We start from the raw sequence: 15,397 nt of genomic DNA on the forward strand, positions 1-15,397 counted from the left end.
TGTAGTCTTAATACCTAGCTTCGAAAACTGTGGAATATATACTTGGCGTGGCTGATTGAGTAGTGGAGATTTTCTACTTCTCTATGTTAAATTAATGACTTTGATTAAAAAAACAAACTCTGTGTGCCTTAATTGGGAACTCAACTCAGGACCTCTGCTATTTGCAGTGGGATATGCAAATTACTGCTAAAAAAAGACTAGCTTTTTTGTGTAGACAACTACAGAGCATTCCCTGACATTCGCTAAGAGACTCTGCGGCAAGCGGCCCGGCGTCAGCGATTGTCTTTCCCGGTGAACGGGGTCCGCGATAGTTGCACACTACAGTCTGTTTTTCTTGCTCTCCCTGCTTTCGCTCTCTTTCCCTTTCTGTTGACGTTGCAGACTGACGCCAGTATAATCCTCCCTCAGAAGTTGTGTCGTGTCGGTGTGTTGAAGATTGTGGCTTAATATGACACCAAAAAAGTTTACATTACAACAAAGGATTTATCTTGTCGAGTGTTACTTCGGAAAGAGGAATTGTGGAGAAGGGCGACGATGTTTTGCAATGAAATTTCCTGGTGCTCCTGTTCCACATAGGACCACTATATTAAACCTCGTAAAAAAGTTTAGAGTAACAGGGTCAGTTCTGAATAAAAGTGGAAAAAGTATACAAAGACAAGTTTGACAAGTTAAAAGAGAGTATTGTACAAGCAATCGGGAGAATTACAGTAGACAAACTTGCACGTGTAAATACCAATTTCCTTCAAAGATGCCAGGAATGTGTTGCAGCAGAGGGACATCATTTTCAACACCTTCTGTAGTCAAGGTTAATACACAATATGAAAACTGTAATTTTAATAGCAGACTCTAGCGACTGTCGCAGACCCGTTCACCAGGAAAGACAAGGGCTGATGCCAGGCCGCTTGCTGCCGAGTCTTGAAGCGAATGTCAGGGAATGCTCTGTAGATAGATACCGATATGAATTTTAAATATGAAATTTACTTTTATATCCCACTAAATACAGTACACTACAACATGCATGTTGCACTACTTACATCTTTGGCTGCTTTTGGGTCTGCTACACATGAGAATGTTATGTCTGCTGCTTGAACGACATCAGATGGAGTCATCCCTTGCTCTGCCCCTGCTCTTACAAAATCTCTGCACTGAAATAAAAAAAAGTTGCTCATTAGCAATTAAAATATTAGCAAATTATACCGACATTAAATTTACACAGACAATACCTTGTACATGCTTCTATAGTAGCTGATGTCACCTTGTAATCAAGGGTTTCCAAGTTCACTGGCGTACATAGGGAGGGGTTGATGGAGAATAACCAATGCCAACATTTTGAGAAAATAAGAATTTTCAAATCAAAACTGTAAAGTACTCTCGAAAAACGAAAGTGGTAAATGCAAATGCCCCTCAAAATTACCTCAGATTACCTCATCTACATAAGGGTCTTTGAACCACTTTAAAAACGAAGCTTAAAAATGATACTTATGAAACATTATGGCATTTTAAGCCATGCATTGTATGAGGCCACAGTCAGAAATCATAAAACACTTATATAAACAAAGTTGAATACAGATGGTATAGCAAAGAAATTTACGCCCTTTTAATGAAAGGGTTTGAAGGTGATGTAGATACTTATGATCTTTTATTTAGAGTTTTCATTGCTTTTCTTCTGAACTATGTTGCCTTCTGCCTATTTAGGCTAATCATGATTATGAGGAGGAAGGGTTTTACCCAGAATTTTCATTCTAGAGGGATGGAAGATCAATTTTGGGGAAATGTACTTCTTGATCAAAGTTTATGTTTTTGATCACTGTAAGTAAAGTCGGAGCTTGATCTAAAGTTTAAAGTGAGATATAAATAGAGTTGGAAGTGGTCGAAAAAAAAAACAGGAATTTTTTTCCCCAGCCTTTTTTTGGGCTTTTTTCACAAAAGTGTTTCAAATCAATGAAAATACAGGAGTTGGCAGTATTTTTGCTGTTCCATGTAAAATAGACACTCATTTCTAAACATAAAATACAATTTACAATATGAAATTTGTAGCTAGACATAAACAGTGTTTTGAAAAAGCTGGCTTTTTTTGAATGGGCTGTTCTTTCCGAGTGTTATCTTCATATTTTGGTGGGCTTATTAAATATATCAATGTAGAATAAACATATTCACATAACTAGAGTAGTTTAGTATGTATTTTTAATAGAAGCTGATAGTATATATATATATATATATATATATATATATATATATATATATATATATATATATATATATATATATATATATATATATATATATATATATATGAATGATATGATTTTCAATGATTGAATTTGTTATACAAACATGTCCATGAAGCAAAAAATAAAATACTGCTTTACCTTTTAAAAATCTAACATCAAATCTCCCTACATTAAATTTTGTGTTCAGTAAAATATATTTATATTCTGGCTTTCCAGTACATCACGTAAAATTTGGTTAAATGGCCACTAAACCTGGTCATGGAGCAACTATAATTCGGCCGCCGTACAAACCGGTGTGCAATCACAGCACAGAACGGTTACTTTGACAAAATCCTGTTTCCCTAATGGCTGCTTTGTGGAGGGGAATTTTAACATTGTCGGCTCTTGCAAAAGCAGTGGGCCTAATTGGCTGTTTGACGGGGAGTTTCTTTGCAGTTAAACGGGGCAACACAGGGTCACTGGCATAAAGGTGGTCTCCGTGCCGGTTCCTGGCCCGGCGGAACTATAGTGCTTGCTGCTTGTTGCAGTGGTTCTCAAAGAGACCACAGCCCAGTAAATTTATTTCTTATAAGTCAATGCCCTGAACCCAACAATTTCACTCATAAACACATTTCTGATCTTTAAAGTTTATGTGGACATTAATATGCAACCTTAATTAATATTAATATATCACCTATGGCACAATCATAGTTCAATGTATAGACTTGCTGTCAACCCCTGGGTGCAACGAACCTTTTGCAACCTGACGGTTAAAAAACACTGGCACTACAACTGAAGCAGAAACAAATAAGACTGAGCTCAAATGAAAAAAAATATCTATTTAAGAAATCTGGACTGGACCTACAGTTTGAAATGAGATTCGAGCTCTCTGCCTCCACTAAGGATTGTACCTCAGGCCCCTTCTTGTTACAAGGCAACAGCATTACTTTTTTCCACTCCAGATGCCCATTAATTTCTTAAAAGGAACCTTCTAACAAAAAGCTGGCCTCTTTTCAACAACAGTACTTGCAATTGTTCTCTGCGATTTACAGGCTAATGATATCTTAATGTCTGATGAAGTAGCTAACAATCTTGTTAAGTTTAGAGAACATTCAGACTGAAGCAGCACATGACAGTGGGGAGGTGTCACATTGAAGTAACAAGTGACATGGGCCTCTTCAGTCTCTAAGCAAGTATCCACCACACAGGCACAAACAAGACCGAGGTGATATGATGCATGTCACTGAAGGAGCTTATTATTTATAAATTACAATCATTACAAATATTACTATTGTTGATAAAAAAAATAATAACCAATTACTGCATGAGTGTCTCATATATTTTACCATTCACTAAAACTCACAAAATCCATCATATTTTTCTATTAATGCTTTTCTGTTTGTAGAAGTGCAGTTGTTTACTAATACAATAATTACCATCATTACCAACCAATTGTACACTGGCGCTGGCATAAGTGTCTCGAATGAGACGCATTCAAAGATGACACCTGTTATGTCCACCAAGTGCATTTTGCCTTCTACTTACATTACATTTATGTTTTTATGAGCAAAAGTAATACAGAAATATTGGGAACATTCTAGGAAACAATGAACTTTATTTTCAAACTTGAAAAATCTAAAAAATAGAGGTGGTGAACCTCTAACCTCCCCCCAACCTTCCCTGCCTCAGTAAGCTAGGGTTAAAATTGGTTTGAGTTGGTGTTTTAAGTCCACTTTATGCACAGTAAGGCTAATTGGGACTGAACCTACAGTTTTAAAGTGGGATCCGAACCACCACTTGTACCTCCACCGGGGATCGAACCCGGGACCCCTTCATTGCAAGGCAATGATGCTACCACTGCACCATGGGGGAGGCCCTAAAAAAAGCTAGGGTTAAAATTGTATCTGAACCACTATGCAATGTGTGTCCACTGGGATTAGCCAATATCTGTCTCTTGGCTGCTACATCATGTACATTTTTTTACCTAGTTGTAAAATATGTCATTACAAACCTGTAAACTCATAACAGTAACTTCAAGTGAAAAGGTTAGCTGCAATTGGTAAAAAGCCAAAATTTCAGTTTTTTTTAAAAAAGCGGGGTTTATCGAAAAAAAAAACCAACAAAAAAACGTCCATTCAAAAAAGCCGGCTTTCTTCCAACTCTAGATATAAATAACCTATGGTGCAACAGCCTGAGAGGGTCTGGGCCTACCTACCAAATATCTGCCTCACTCCCATCTGTTGAGATGGAAGATCAGCCACAACCAGTTACAGGGTGATGTGTGGTCAACATGATGAACCACCAATCGTTCTTGTAAGTTTCCTCGACCAGGTTATCTTACTCATACATAGCTCCCCAATTTCCTCATGATGGTGGGTGGTAACCGGTCCCATATACAGGCAAAAATTTCTCAGAAAAATTGTTACACTTCACCCAGGAGACTCGAACCTGCACGCGTCTCATAGCCCGGGTCCAACCCCTGATGCCTTAGACCACATGGCCACATTGTAGGACTTAAAAGTGAGTTATAAACCACTGTACATGTACTGGGAGCAGGATATGCAAATGATTATTGTAGTCTTAATTTAAAAGTAGTTCAAAGGAGAAAATTGCAGCCGCGGGGACACTTTGTCCCCCCCCCCCCCCCCGAGTTCTTTACTGCTTTAATTTGAAAATTTGATTTCCTCAAAATTTCAGAATGGCTGTAGCCCCATCAGCTCCCCCACTGCATATGCCAGTGTCCACAGGGTATCCAACCAAAGGGCCCCTTTTTTACAAGATGACTGGGTAACCACTTCACTACTGTGGAGGTCTGGGATGTATGAATGATGAATAGGCCTAGATGAAACCTTTTGAAGGAAAAAGTAAACACACCCAAAAGAAATACCAAACCCATGTCAGGACTCGAACCCAGGAACTTGAGTGGAAAGTAGACCACTCAATGTACCAAGGCAGCTTCTAATATAGCATTTCTGTTCTGAGTTACCAGGAATTAACCGGTTTTATTAGAATCTCCCCTTACTTAGTCACAACATGAAGGGTCTCCCCCTACCACATGTTATGATTCTACATCTGTGGTTAATCTTAGCACATGTGAGAGAATTTAATTACATTGCTACAATATTAATTTTAGCATGGTAGTCAGACGCGTTACCGACTGAGCCACCGGTTCAAATCTGGGAACTTTTCTAACGTTGGAAGTGGCCCCGGCGTCCACCCAGCGTCGAATAACATGGGTACCTGGGGGAAACCCTGGGTGGTAAAGGCGGTCAGGGGCGTGATGCTGATCACATCACCCCCACTCACGACCCGATCAAGAAAGTATGGGGCATTACCCCCACACCCCCTATACGCCTTCATGGCGTTGTGCTAAGAACAGGGGAGCACTTTACCTTTACCTTTTTACAATATTCATTTTAACACATACAGCTTATAATTAATTAGTGTATGAAATATTTTGCATTAATTGCATAATCAAGTCAACAATTAATCTTTCATTATATTACTTGGAAGGATTTTGAAAATGAAATATTTATGGTTTATTTATAATAGATGGTCACATATAATCGAATTACAGTTATTTTCTTCGCAACCTAAGAACTTCTCAGAATTTATGCAACAAAATATACTGGAATTGGCAATAATTAATTGTGTGTAGTCTCAAAAAGTGAAAATTCAGACTTATTTTGATAATTTTTCAAAAGATGAAAATACCCATAACGAAGAACAATTATGTTAATAGCTGCACATTGATATATAGCCTACAATGAGAATGTTTAAAATGGTAATAAAAATAATAATTATTAATCCGTTTATAAATATAATCATTAACATATGAAAGAGTTAGTACTATCATTAACGGTCTATAGCTATTAAAATTTTACTATCCTTGGGCTGCTGAAAGTTGAACCCTTCCCTATTATTTCTTTGTATACGGCCATGTTTGCATGAATAATAATAATACTATCGTCTTTATTAGAGCAGGCGTGTTTCGGCCTCGAAGGCTGCTCTTACTACAATATGAATACACACTCCCTGACCTTCCCCAAATACAAACAAATAGAGCCCCTTAGCGAATTGTTTAAATGTGTTTTCTGTTCTGTTAAATAATTTTAAACTCTGTATGCGTGTGTGTATATTATATTATTTATGTGAATATCATATTTTCCAACTCCACTGAAATCGATATATTACTACACATTTAGATACAGTTTAAATTATTTTTACAAAATACGGCTTTGCTAAGTTGGTTTTGTGTGGAAGTTTCATTCAACGATACTCGGCCAGAAAACGCAGAGATAGCCTAGAAGGTTCAGAGAAAACGTCAATACCGGAGTCCCGGCTCTGTTCAACTCTGCCATCTGGTGGCAGTGTCACATATTAAACCCAAGGTTATATTGCGGTTCTGACGAGTTTGGCACGACGCCAATGCATTTCCCCTACTCTTCAGCTACTTCAGCTGATCCACGAAGTCCAATGAAGGAAACGACTTCACCCGCTTTACCTTCTCCCCATTCCCTCCCCCTAGCACGTTTGAAGCAAAACAAGAAAACGTGATACAGGACATTAAAACTAGCTAAAATGCCGCCTGGGTCAAGAGCACTAGGAACTCAAAAAATTCTGGGGGATTGCATACCCATATATTTCACATACAAATTCTTCACTATGTATACAGAAAACGCGAAGCACAAAGGCAGTGTTGCCAAGTTGGCCCTTTTGGGGCCAGAACTGGCCCTTTTGAGTACGTACTCAGCCCCAAAATTCTGCAAAAGCCCCAAGGGGCTTTTTAGCCCTACAGAGAGAAATCTTGCTACAAATCTAGCCCTTTCAGTAATGAAATGTTTTTTGGTATTTCAGTAAACTGTAAAGAAGAATTCACTTAACCGACCCTCCTCTGCATCTGCAAGCTCGTCCTGCGACCCCTCCTGGGGAGCAGGTAGCAAGTGCACATTGTCACTTTATCCCCTTGTTTCTGGTTTTGGTATGCTGTGTAGCCCGAGGCGAATTACGGATAACGTCTATTCCAGAAAATGCGAATCTTTGTTCAGTTGCATTGCATCTGGTCCTTGAAAGTTCACAGAAGTGCGGTGCGGAATCGTCGAATCTTTCGTAACAGTAGGCTCGCCCAGAGACTAGTTCATGCGTGCGGCCGTGTGTGTGTGTGTGCGTGAGTGTACGTGTGCATATATATGAAGGAGGAATATGCCGAAAATGTGTAATGCTTTTGTGTAATCTACTGCACCACAATTTACGGGGGAAATAAATTATTTAAGTTAACAAAATTTAATTTACTTGAGCGTATGCCCTTCATCTTGACAGTTGATTAGTTGTGGTTCTTGAGTTTCAGAAATTTTGCACCAAAACACCCAAAAATTAAGAACCAGATTTTTTTTTTCAGTGCGCAGCCGCACCTTTGTAAATCTAGCCCCTTTGATGTGAATTTTAGCTCCATTTTGGGTGCGATTTAGCCCGTTTTTCTCTCATGCTGTTGGCAACACTGCAGGCAGTTTGCTTAGAAAGCGTGACAGCTTTACGACATTTCCGAGAAATCGCAGCTCGCATCGAAACCAAGCCACGCGAAATGCCCCTGAGCTAGCAATGACCTAGGACCAAGAAGTACTGTGTGCATTTGGGTGCTTAAAATAGAAAAAATCGGAATAAAGAAAATCGAATATGCGAAACTGTCAGTTCTAGTGACTATGTAAATTATGTACACCGATTCAGTGTAACCCCCTTCCACGTAACATTCTAAGCAATAAGGAATGAGGTTCGCACACGAAACAGGTAGGAATATTCAAATCAATCACTCATAAAGTCTACCCAGAGTTATGCTTGTGTAACACACTGTGAAAACGCATTGCGCTTAATTTCATATTTCTGCTTTTTGTATGTAAATGACACCAGAGGCGGTAATTCGCGGGAGACACTTTTGCCCCCGCAGTATGGCCTCTTAATGCTAATCCTTGTCTACCAAAAGAAAGTATACAACCCAGAAGTGTCCGTGACTGTACAACGATAAAATTGCCGCAGTTATGGAATCATTGAAACACATGTGATAATTCTTATGATATATGATATGCCTTTTGGAAGGCAAGCCAGGGGATGGTTCGTCAAGGGTCGCTAACGAAAATATGTTCCTGACTGTACAGAAATAAAACATTTTTAGTTTATTTCCCAGGCTGGGAACGAATTTAGAAATGTAGCATTTCTGATAACTATCACTGATAAAAAAATAAATAAATAAATAAAACATCATTTGTAAGCACGGTTTTAATTACACTGACAGAAGAAACCCCGAATTTGTGTGCACGCCTACGGCCATGACCTTGAACACTTCCGCCAGAGTAGAAGTTGAGGTTACAGCGCTGTAGTTGAGGCGAACTCTTGCATACCTACCCCACCCATATTTAGACTGACAGATGGGCCAGTGCTGCTCAGATCAGAAGTAAGAACGGAAAAGGTTTAAATCTAAACGACAAAATTTGCCTGTTTAAATAACATACGCGCACCTAGGAGAGGTAATTGTGGGGATCATATCCAGTGGCGTGCCCAGGGTTTTTGGAGGCGGTGTTACGTGTACTTTTCTTAGTAATACTGCGCCAAAAGGGGGGATTATGCCTCCACCCCCCTTTGGAAACGTCACTGTAGGAAGGTGGGGTGAAGGGCAAAGGTGAGAAGGCAGAGATAAGATTGGGAGGTCATAAAACCTCAGATAACGCCACTTCTTGGTTTTAACAAAACCCCATCGACTTCCAATGGGATAGTTGCAACGCGACCGTACGTCCTTGCAAAGCTGTTTTGTTTTTACGTTATGCATGTAGGTTACTACCACGAGTCGACATTATCACAAGCGAAGCTGGCACGTATCGCGGGTCGAGCCTTGTGTCATGTATGCGACACTGAAAGTTGTTTGTTGTCCTTTATGAAAAACAAAGCTGGTGTCGCGCGTTTATACTCGAGGTGGCGTTCAAATCGGGAGTTTGGGTGCACACAAGGGAAGACGAGATATTTATTTCTCGAGGTGCTTCACTTTGTCCAAAGTGCTAAAATTGATAGTGTGACTGAAGGTCGTGCACTATCCTGCAGAAATACGCAGTTTCTTTCGGCAGATCAAGGTTCTATCTGCGGCAATGTACATGTTATCATCCTACGAATTTCGTTCCACAGCATTTAGAGGTTATTACGGCAAACAATTTTTCTTAACGTTTTCTACGCTGAGAACCTCAAAAAAAGGCATTTTACATTGAATGTCCGCAATAATACTGTACAAGATCACAGTTGCCCCTAGGTGATTTAACTTTGCGACATCAATATAAACAGGCAACCACGCTACTGATTTCACCAAGTCGCATGATAAAGAAGAGTCTGAAAGAAAACAACAGTCTCATCGCGGGATGTAAGAGGTGATCGATCATCTTGAACCTGTCAAATGTCAACCTGTCTTCCACATAGTACACCTTGGACTGTATTATGTAGACTTACGAGGCTATGGCGTCTGGAATCACATCCAGCATAATCTTCTGTGGGTCTCGTATTGTGCGTGTGATCGTCTTTTCATCAATTTCATCTAATCACGTTTCATCCTCATAGTTGCGAGTAGCCAAAAAGTGGCAGAAAAGCGAAGAAAATCATTCACGTCTGTCTCGGTATAGTGAAGTTCAAAGGTACGTGAGCACATTCATTTTAACTTTACATTCTATATACTTACATAGGGTATTGGTAATGTTAGGGAGGGTGGATTCGGCCTTGTACACGGGTTTGTTTCATTTCTAGAACCCTATATCACACACAAGTCGATGAATATGGTTATGAACAATTCGAGCATACCTATCATTTAATGAGTGCACATATCGAGATAAAAGTACGGTGGGAAGATCTTACACTTCAGATCTTGGCGTTGCGTATGCATTGAAAACATCAACGGTTTGGAGATCCTAGTACATAGGTAGAAACTTGATACTTTCGGAAGCGTAAGAAGAAAAACACATACACTAGTTACGTGTGGTTACGCAAGATGAAACTTTCTCAGATACAAGAACATTGTTGTAACAGGTCAGGCCCCTGCCCAACTTACCTTTATTTTTACGCTACGTGGGTGCATACGTCGAGTGCCCATGGGGAACAGTCTAACAAGCACGGTTTCCCGGGTCGTTAACCTCTCTCATAAGGAGCTGTAACTTTTTCATCATTTTAAAGGTGCACATACACGGTGGCGAGGGAATGTTCTGCCGTTGGAAAGAGGTTTGTTCACATGTTACTACGAACACAGAGTGATGTTTTTGAAGACATAAATAAAACTTGCGACATACACATGACGGTACAGCCAAACTCAAAGATGATGTGAAATTGTCCATTTACTCTCTTTTTCCTAACAGCTCTAAGAAATGTAATACAAAAACTCCAATAACCAGAAGACAACCTTTGTTCCAACCAGGGTTGTTAAAGAGCCAGGAATTTGAGGAGGTGCTCTGATCACAATCACGCTCACGCAGGTTACCATTTATTAGAGGCTGGGCAAACTCCAGAGTCGCTCCTTGCAGACACATTGATGGAGAAATTCCCAACCACCCACCCAGAGAATCGAACCTGGGTCTCCCGCATGACGGTCAAACGGCCCTACCGATTTGACCAACGCGGACGCACAAACAATTGTGTGTAAAGAATGCAGAAGCAAAGATAACAAAACAGACTTGAACAATTTGCCATTTTGTTCACCGTCGATTATACTTAGTGTCGGTTTCGTATAAATTGAAACATCACCAAAAAGAACTCTTCACGAAAATAGTTTGCGCATTAAATCATATGTGGAATGTACGGGTGCAATTCGTAGATTTTGTATTTGAATTTTTGTTATATCGCTTTCCCGCCGCTCTTGGCTAATAGCGACGCTGAGGATGAGTGGAAAAGTAGTTGAACTTCATGAAGGAACACTCCTCAAGACACACGCATGCACAGGCCGGGACTCGATCATGAATAAATACATCACTCACAATGCTAGACCACCGAAACGGCGTTTCGTATATTCTTCAGAACCCCCAAAGTATCACCCTCAGTAGAGCTTATGCAATCCATAAAAATAAGGGAGTAAAAAAATAATGAAAGATTGGCGAAGAAAGAATTTGAAGTTCCTCAATGTTACCTGCAGCAGGTACCGAACAAATCCAATTGAAATTAAACTTTGGAACTTTAAGCGAGCCCCCCCCCCCCCCAAGAGAAGCCGTAAAATACATCTTCAACGTACAGTCACCGGCAATAAGAACAGGGCACCTACATCCTGAAATACTCGCTTCACTGCATGACATGTGTGTTGCGTAACTCTACTGAACTTGCCACTGAAAATTTGCTATTCAAATCCGGTCATCGCTGTAGAGTTTGACAACATGCATAACGCTTTGCAAGGAAGAGAGAATTTCAGGATCTGTGATCCATCTTTATTGTCGGTCACTACATTGTAGGACATACGTAAAAAGATAGGAATCTATTCCAAAACTCAAAGAGAAGATTGTTAATCCGCTACTGCCTTAACAGAAAAAAAAAGCGTTCTCCCACAATGTATACCCCTACAAAAATGCTTGGGGAAAACCTATGCTATAATAAATGTTCTTATTACCAATAGTCCCACTTCCCGTTCAAGTAGGCGGGGGAAAAAAACAAAACATCCTTTGTTCCGTACGATTCATGCTAAGGAGATACTGTGGTACTTAGGCGGATACCACTTTAAACTGCAGGTTCAGTCCCGATTAGGCTGTGTGCAAAAATTTGACTTAAAAACCTCGTCTCACTATTACAATCACAATTAAAATCCGGTAACATAACTGCCTTAGTGGTAGAGTGCCTTGAACGATCGTTTCACTATCTTGCAACCCAAGGTTCCGGGACCGAATCCTGACCTCGGCGTTCCTTTGCGAGCGTCCCTTCAGCAAATCCACCTAACCAGTCATATTTTGTCGCGATTAGACTTAGGAGGAAGAAAAGTTACGTACAAGATGATAAGGTAAATACAATACAAATCTGGCAATGGAGCCTTTTACCCCGCGACGGGAACTTGGGCTGGGTTCCAAACAATTAAATTCGTACTGAATTGGTTACGAAGGCGGCATTCGGAAGGACGATCTCTGACGTCAACAAAGACGGAAAACAACACCACGTGCCAACTTTTAGAATGCGACAAAGTCTGTGCGGAAGGCGCAGAGAGATATTTTCATCTCATCGCCCACTAACATGCTTCACAATGAAAGGACCAAGGGAAAGACGCCGAAGATGCGTCAAACGTAATTAATACAGTTACTAATGTGGGAAAAGAGTAGTTCCTGTGTGGACAAAAACGGCGTCACAAATATTTCCCCTTCCCGTTGAAGGTTCGGGCTGCTGTATCTTCGAATTCAAGCTGAAAGGATTTATAAATGCAATGCAGAATGTGGCTGGAGTTAATATACCTCGTTTGGGTTTAATTTCATGTCTAACCATATATGTTTCAGCACGATGCGATGGCATCTATAGTAGGGATGGCCAAACGGATCCGGATCCAAAAGTTACGGATCAGGATCCGGATCCGAATCCGAGAGTTTCGTATCTCAATTCCGATTATAATATTACCACACCTTAAAAGGTATTATGGTCTTAGATTACAAATAATTTTTTCATTAGTTAGTCCTTCAAGATTTTTTTCGAGTGTTGTTCCTAAAAGACTTTGCTACGCATCTGCTAACACACTCGTGCACAAAAATGTCAGAGGTGATTTTGTAAATGCCATTGAAACGAATATGTATTCATTCGAATGTATTGGAAATGGAAACACACATAAATGTGAGACATTCCATTCAGGATGAAACCTTTAACACATTTAGAAAGATAGAAATGTTATACAAAAATTATACAATTGTTCTACAGTTACAGTTTTACAAATTAAAATAAAACATTATAATATATACAGTGTTATATAATTACAAAGTGTAAGACTAACAAGGGAGGTTATCTAAGTGTCCCCCTTCGATTTCCATAACTTGGCAGGTGTATAAAGGGACCCAAAGGAAGAAATATGTGTTTTTTTGCCGAAGCAAAAAAAAAACTTTTAGGGGCAAACCCTCTCAAATATCAAAATGAGGACAAATTTAAGTGGGCATTTGACCCCTGTGTCCCCCTCCGATTTTCATGAAACTTCACAGGTGTATAGAGAGGTCCAAAGGAAGAAATGCGTGTTTATTTGTTTCGGCTAAAAAACTGTTTTTGGGGGCAAAACCCGCCTCAAATGTCAAGATGAGGACAAATTGACGTGGGGATTTGCCCCCTGTGTCCCGCTCCGATTTCCATGAAATTTGGCAGGTGTATAGAGGGGCCCCATTCCCCCTGTTTCTTCCTATGCCATATTTACGTGTTTTTGGGGTCAGATCACAACTTCAATTTCTCCTCATTTTGACATTTGAGGGTGAGGTGGTTTGCCCCCCCCCCAAACAGTTTTTTTTTTTTTTTTTTTTTAGCTGAAACACAAAAACACGTACTTCTTCCTTTGGACCGTCCATACACCTGCCAAATTTCATGGAAATCGGAGCGGCACACAGGGGTCAGATCCCCGCGTCAATTTGTCTTCATCTTGACATTTGAGAGGGGTTTTGCCCCTAAAACAGTTTTTTAGGCGAAACAAAATATACGTATTTCTTCCTTTGGGCCCCTCTATACACCTACCAAGTTTCATGGAAATCAGAGGGGGAGACTTAGACCTCCTTGTAAGTGTATTAATTACAAATCGCGGACGCGCGCACACACACTATATACGAGTATATATATATATATATATATCGTGTGTGTGTATATATTAGCAGGTAACAATATGTTATAAACACATTCTTACTTTCCAAAGAAGCGCTCATGAGGGATGCCAAAACTGATCCGGATTCGAAAAATTTTAGGATCCGGAACCAACCGGACCCGGATTTCGGATCCGCGAGGATCCGGATCTGGCTATCCCTAATCTATAGTCCGTGAAAGTTAGCAGATACTATCGACGCAAGTGCGCATGCGCTAAATGGACGAGTCCAATGTCAAATTAGAGGTGACGGCTGAAGGAACGGATACGGGAACCAGGTTCCATGAAAATCTTTTCTGCTGAAACAACATTGAAGTTTCACTCAGAGTAACATTGCAGGCAAAATACGCTAAGAGGAGATGTTACGAGTTGCAACGGCAATCACAAACACAACACAGCAAGCGATAACAAACAAAATAAACTAAAACATATGAACGAAATATTGATCCAAAACCTAGTGTTCTTTCGCGCATGCCTCCTCTTTCACTTGTAGATTCGTCTTCTCGAACTGGTCTCGTCTTTCGGCGGTCGGATATTATGTGAGGTGCTGCGATTGAACCTGGCTCGGATTTAGGGGATGGCGGATAAAATTTTATTCGCATATATTCTCAGAGGGAAGAAGTTTTCTTTCCCTGGTTAGGAACTAAACTAATTTGGAAAACAGAGAACGGGCACGGGCCAACTTCCCCCTTTCAATTAAAAGACCTTTGAACTAAGCAAACTCTCCACAATCCATTTGTAATGATCTGAGTACAGCCTTCCTAATCTTTGTTGCTGGAAAGCAGCCACGGACTTGTCCAAGAGACTGCAAACATGAAACATTTGTAGCAACTGTTTAAGAATTCCTGATGCCCTTCTAATGTTCCGCAGGGGCACTTTTAGAACCATGCAAATCTCTCGAAATGCTTGCCAAGGTATAAAGTTCAAGGTTTCTGCATGTTCATTCTTAAGGGGGAGCGAGCCGCACGCAAACTCAAAACCCAAAAAAAACATATGAACATACTGACGCAAGGGAACATTAGATAATGAACAGACCGCCACCTCTGACGTGTTGCAAGGTTAAATTTATCTCCTCTTTGCTTGCAAGGCACACAACTGAAGGACAAAATGAAAGCAATTCTTGAAAAGTTTCTTTCTTCAAGATGTGCAGCTAATGTTGTTTTGAATGAAGTTCCTTACATTCAAACTTACTCACACCGTGCCTCATCTACCTCATTGCCTCCTTCATATAACGTAGTTGCAAAAATGTTTATTTTCTTCTATTTCTTATATTTTTCAATTATATAAATTTATAATATTTCATTTTATGCACTTGTAAACAAATAGCATTAACTGTATATTAATTCATGTAGGGCAAAAAACTGTTTTTATACTTACATAAAGT

General features: G+C 39.9%; 1 protein-coding gene across 1 annotated transcript in view; it reads right to left on the reverse strand.

Annotated features, from left to right (window-relative positions):
- Nucleotides 1-15,397, reverse strand: part of Ndf (Nucleosome-destabilizing factor) — a 185,856-nt gene that overhangs the window by 14,825 nt on the left and 155,634 nt on the right. The window contains exon 9 of the mRNA XM_083123641.1: nt 1,035-1,145. Coding sequence (XP_082979767.1) covers nt 1,035-1,145 — 111 coding nt within the window. The remainder of the gene's footprint in view (nt 1-1,034; nt 1,146-15,397) is intronic.

Source organism: Lepisma saccharinum, chromosome 6 (genome assembly GCF_977018435.1).
Source record: "Lepisma saccharinum chromosome 6, izLepSacc3.1, whole genome shotgun sequence".
Lineage (NCBI taxonomy): Eukaryota > Metazoa > Arthropoda > Insecta > Zygentoma > Lepismatidae > Lepisma > Lepisma saccharinum.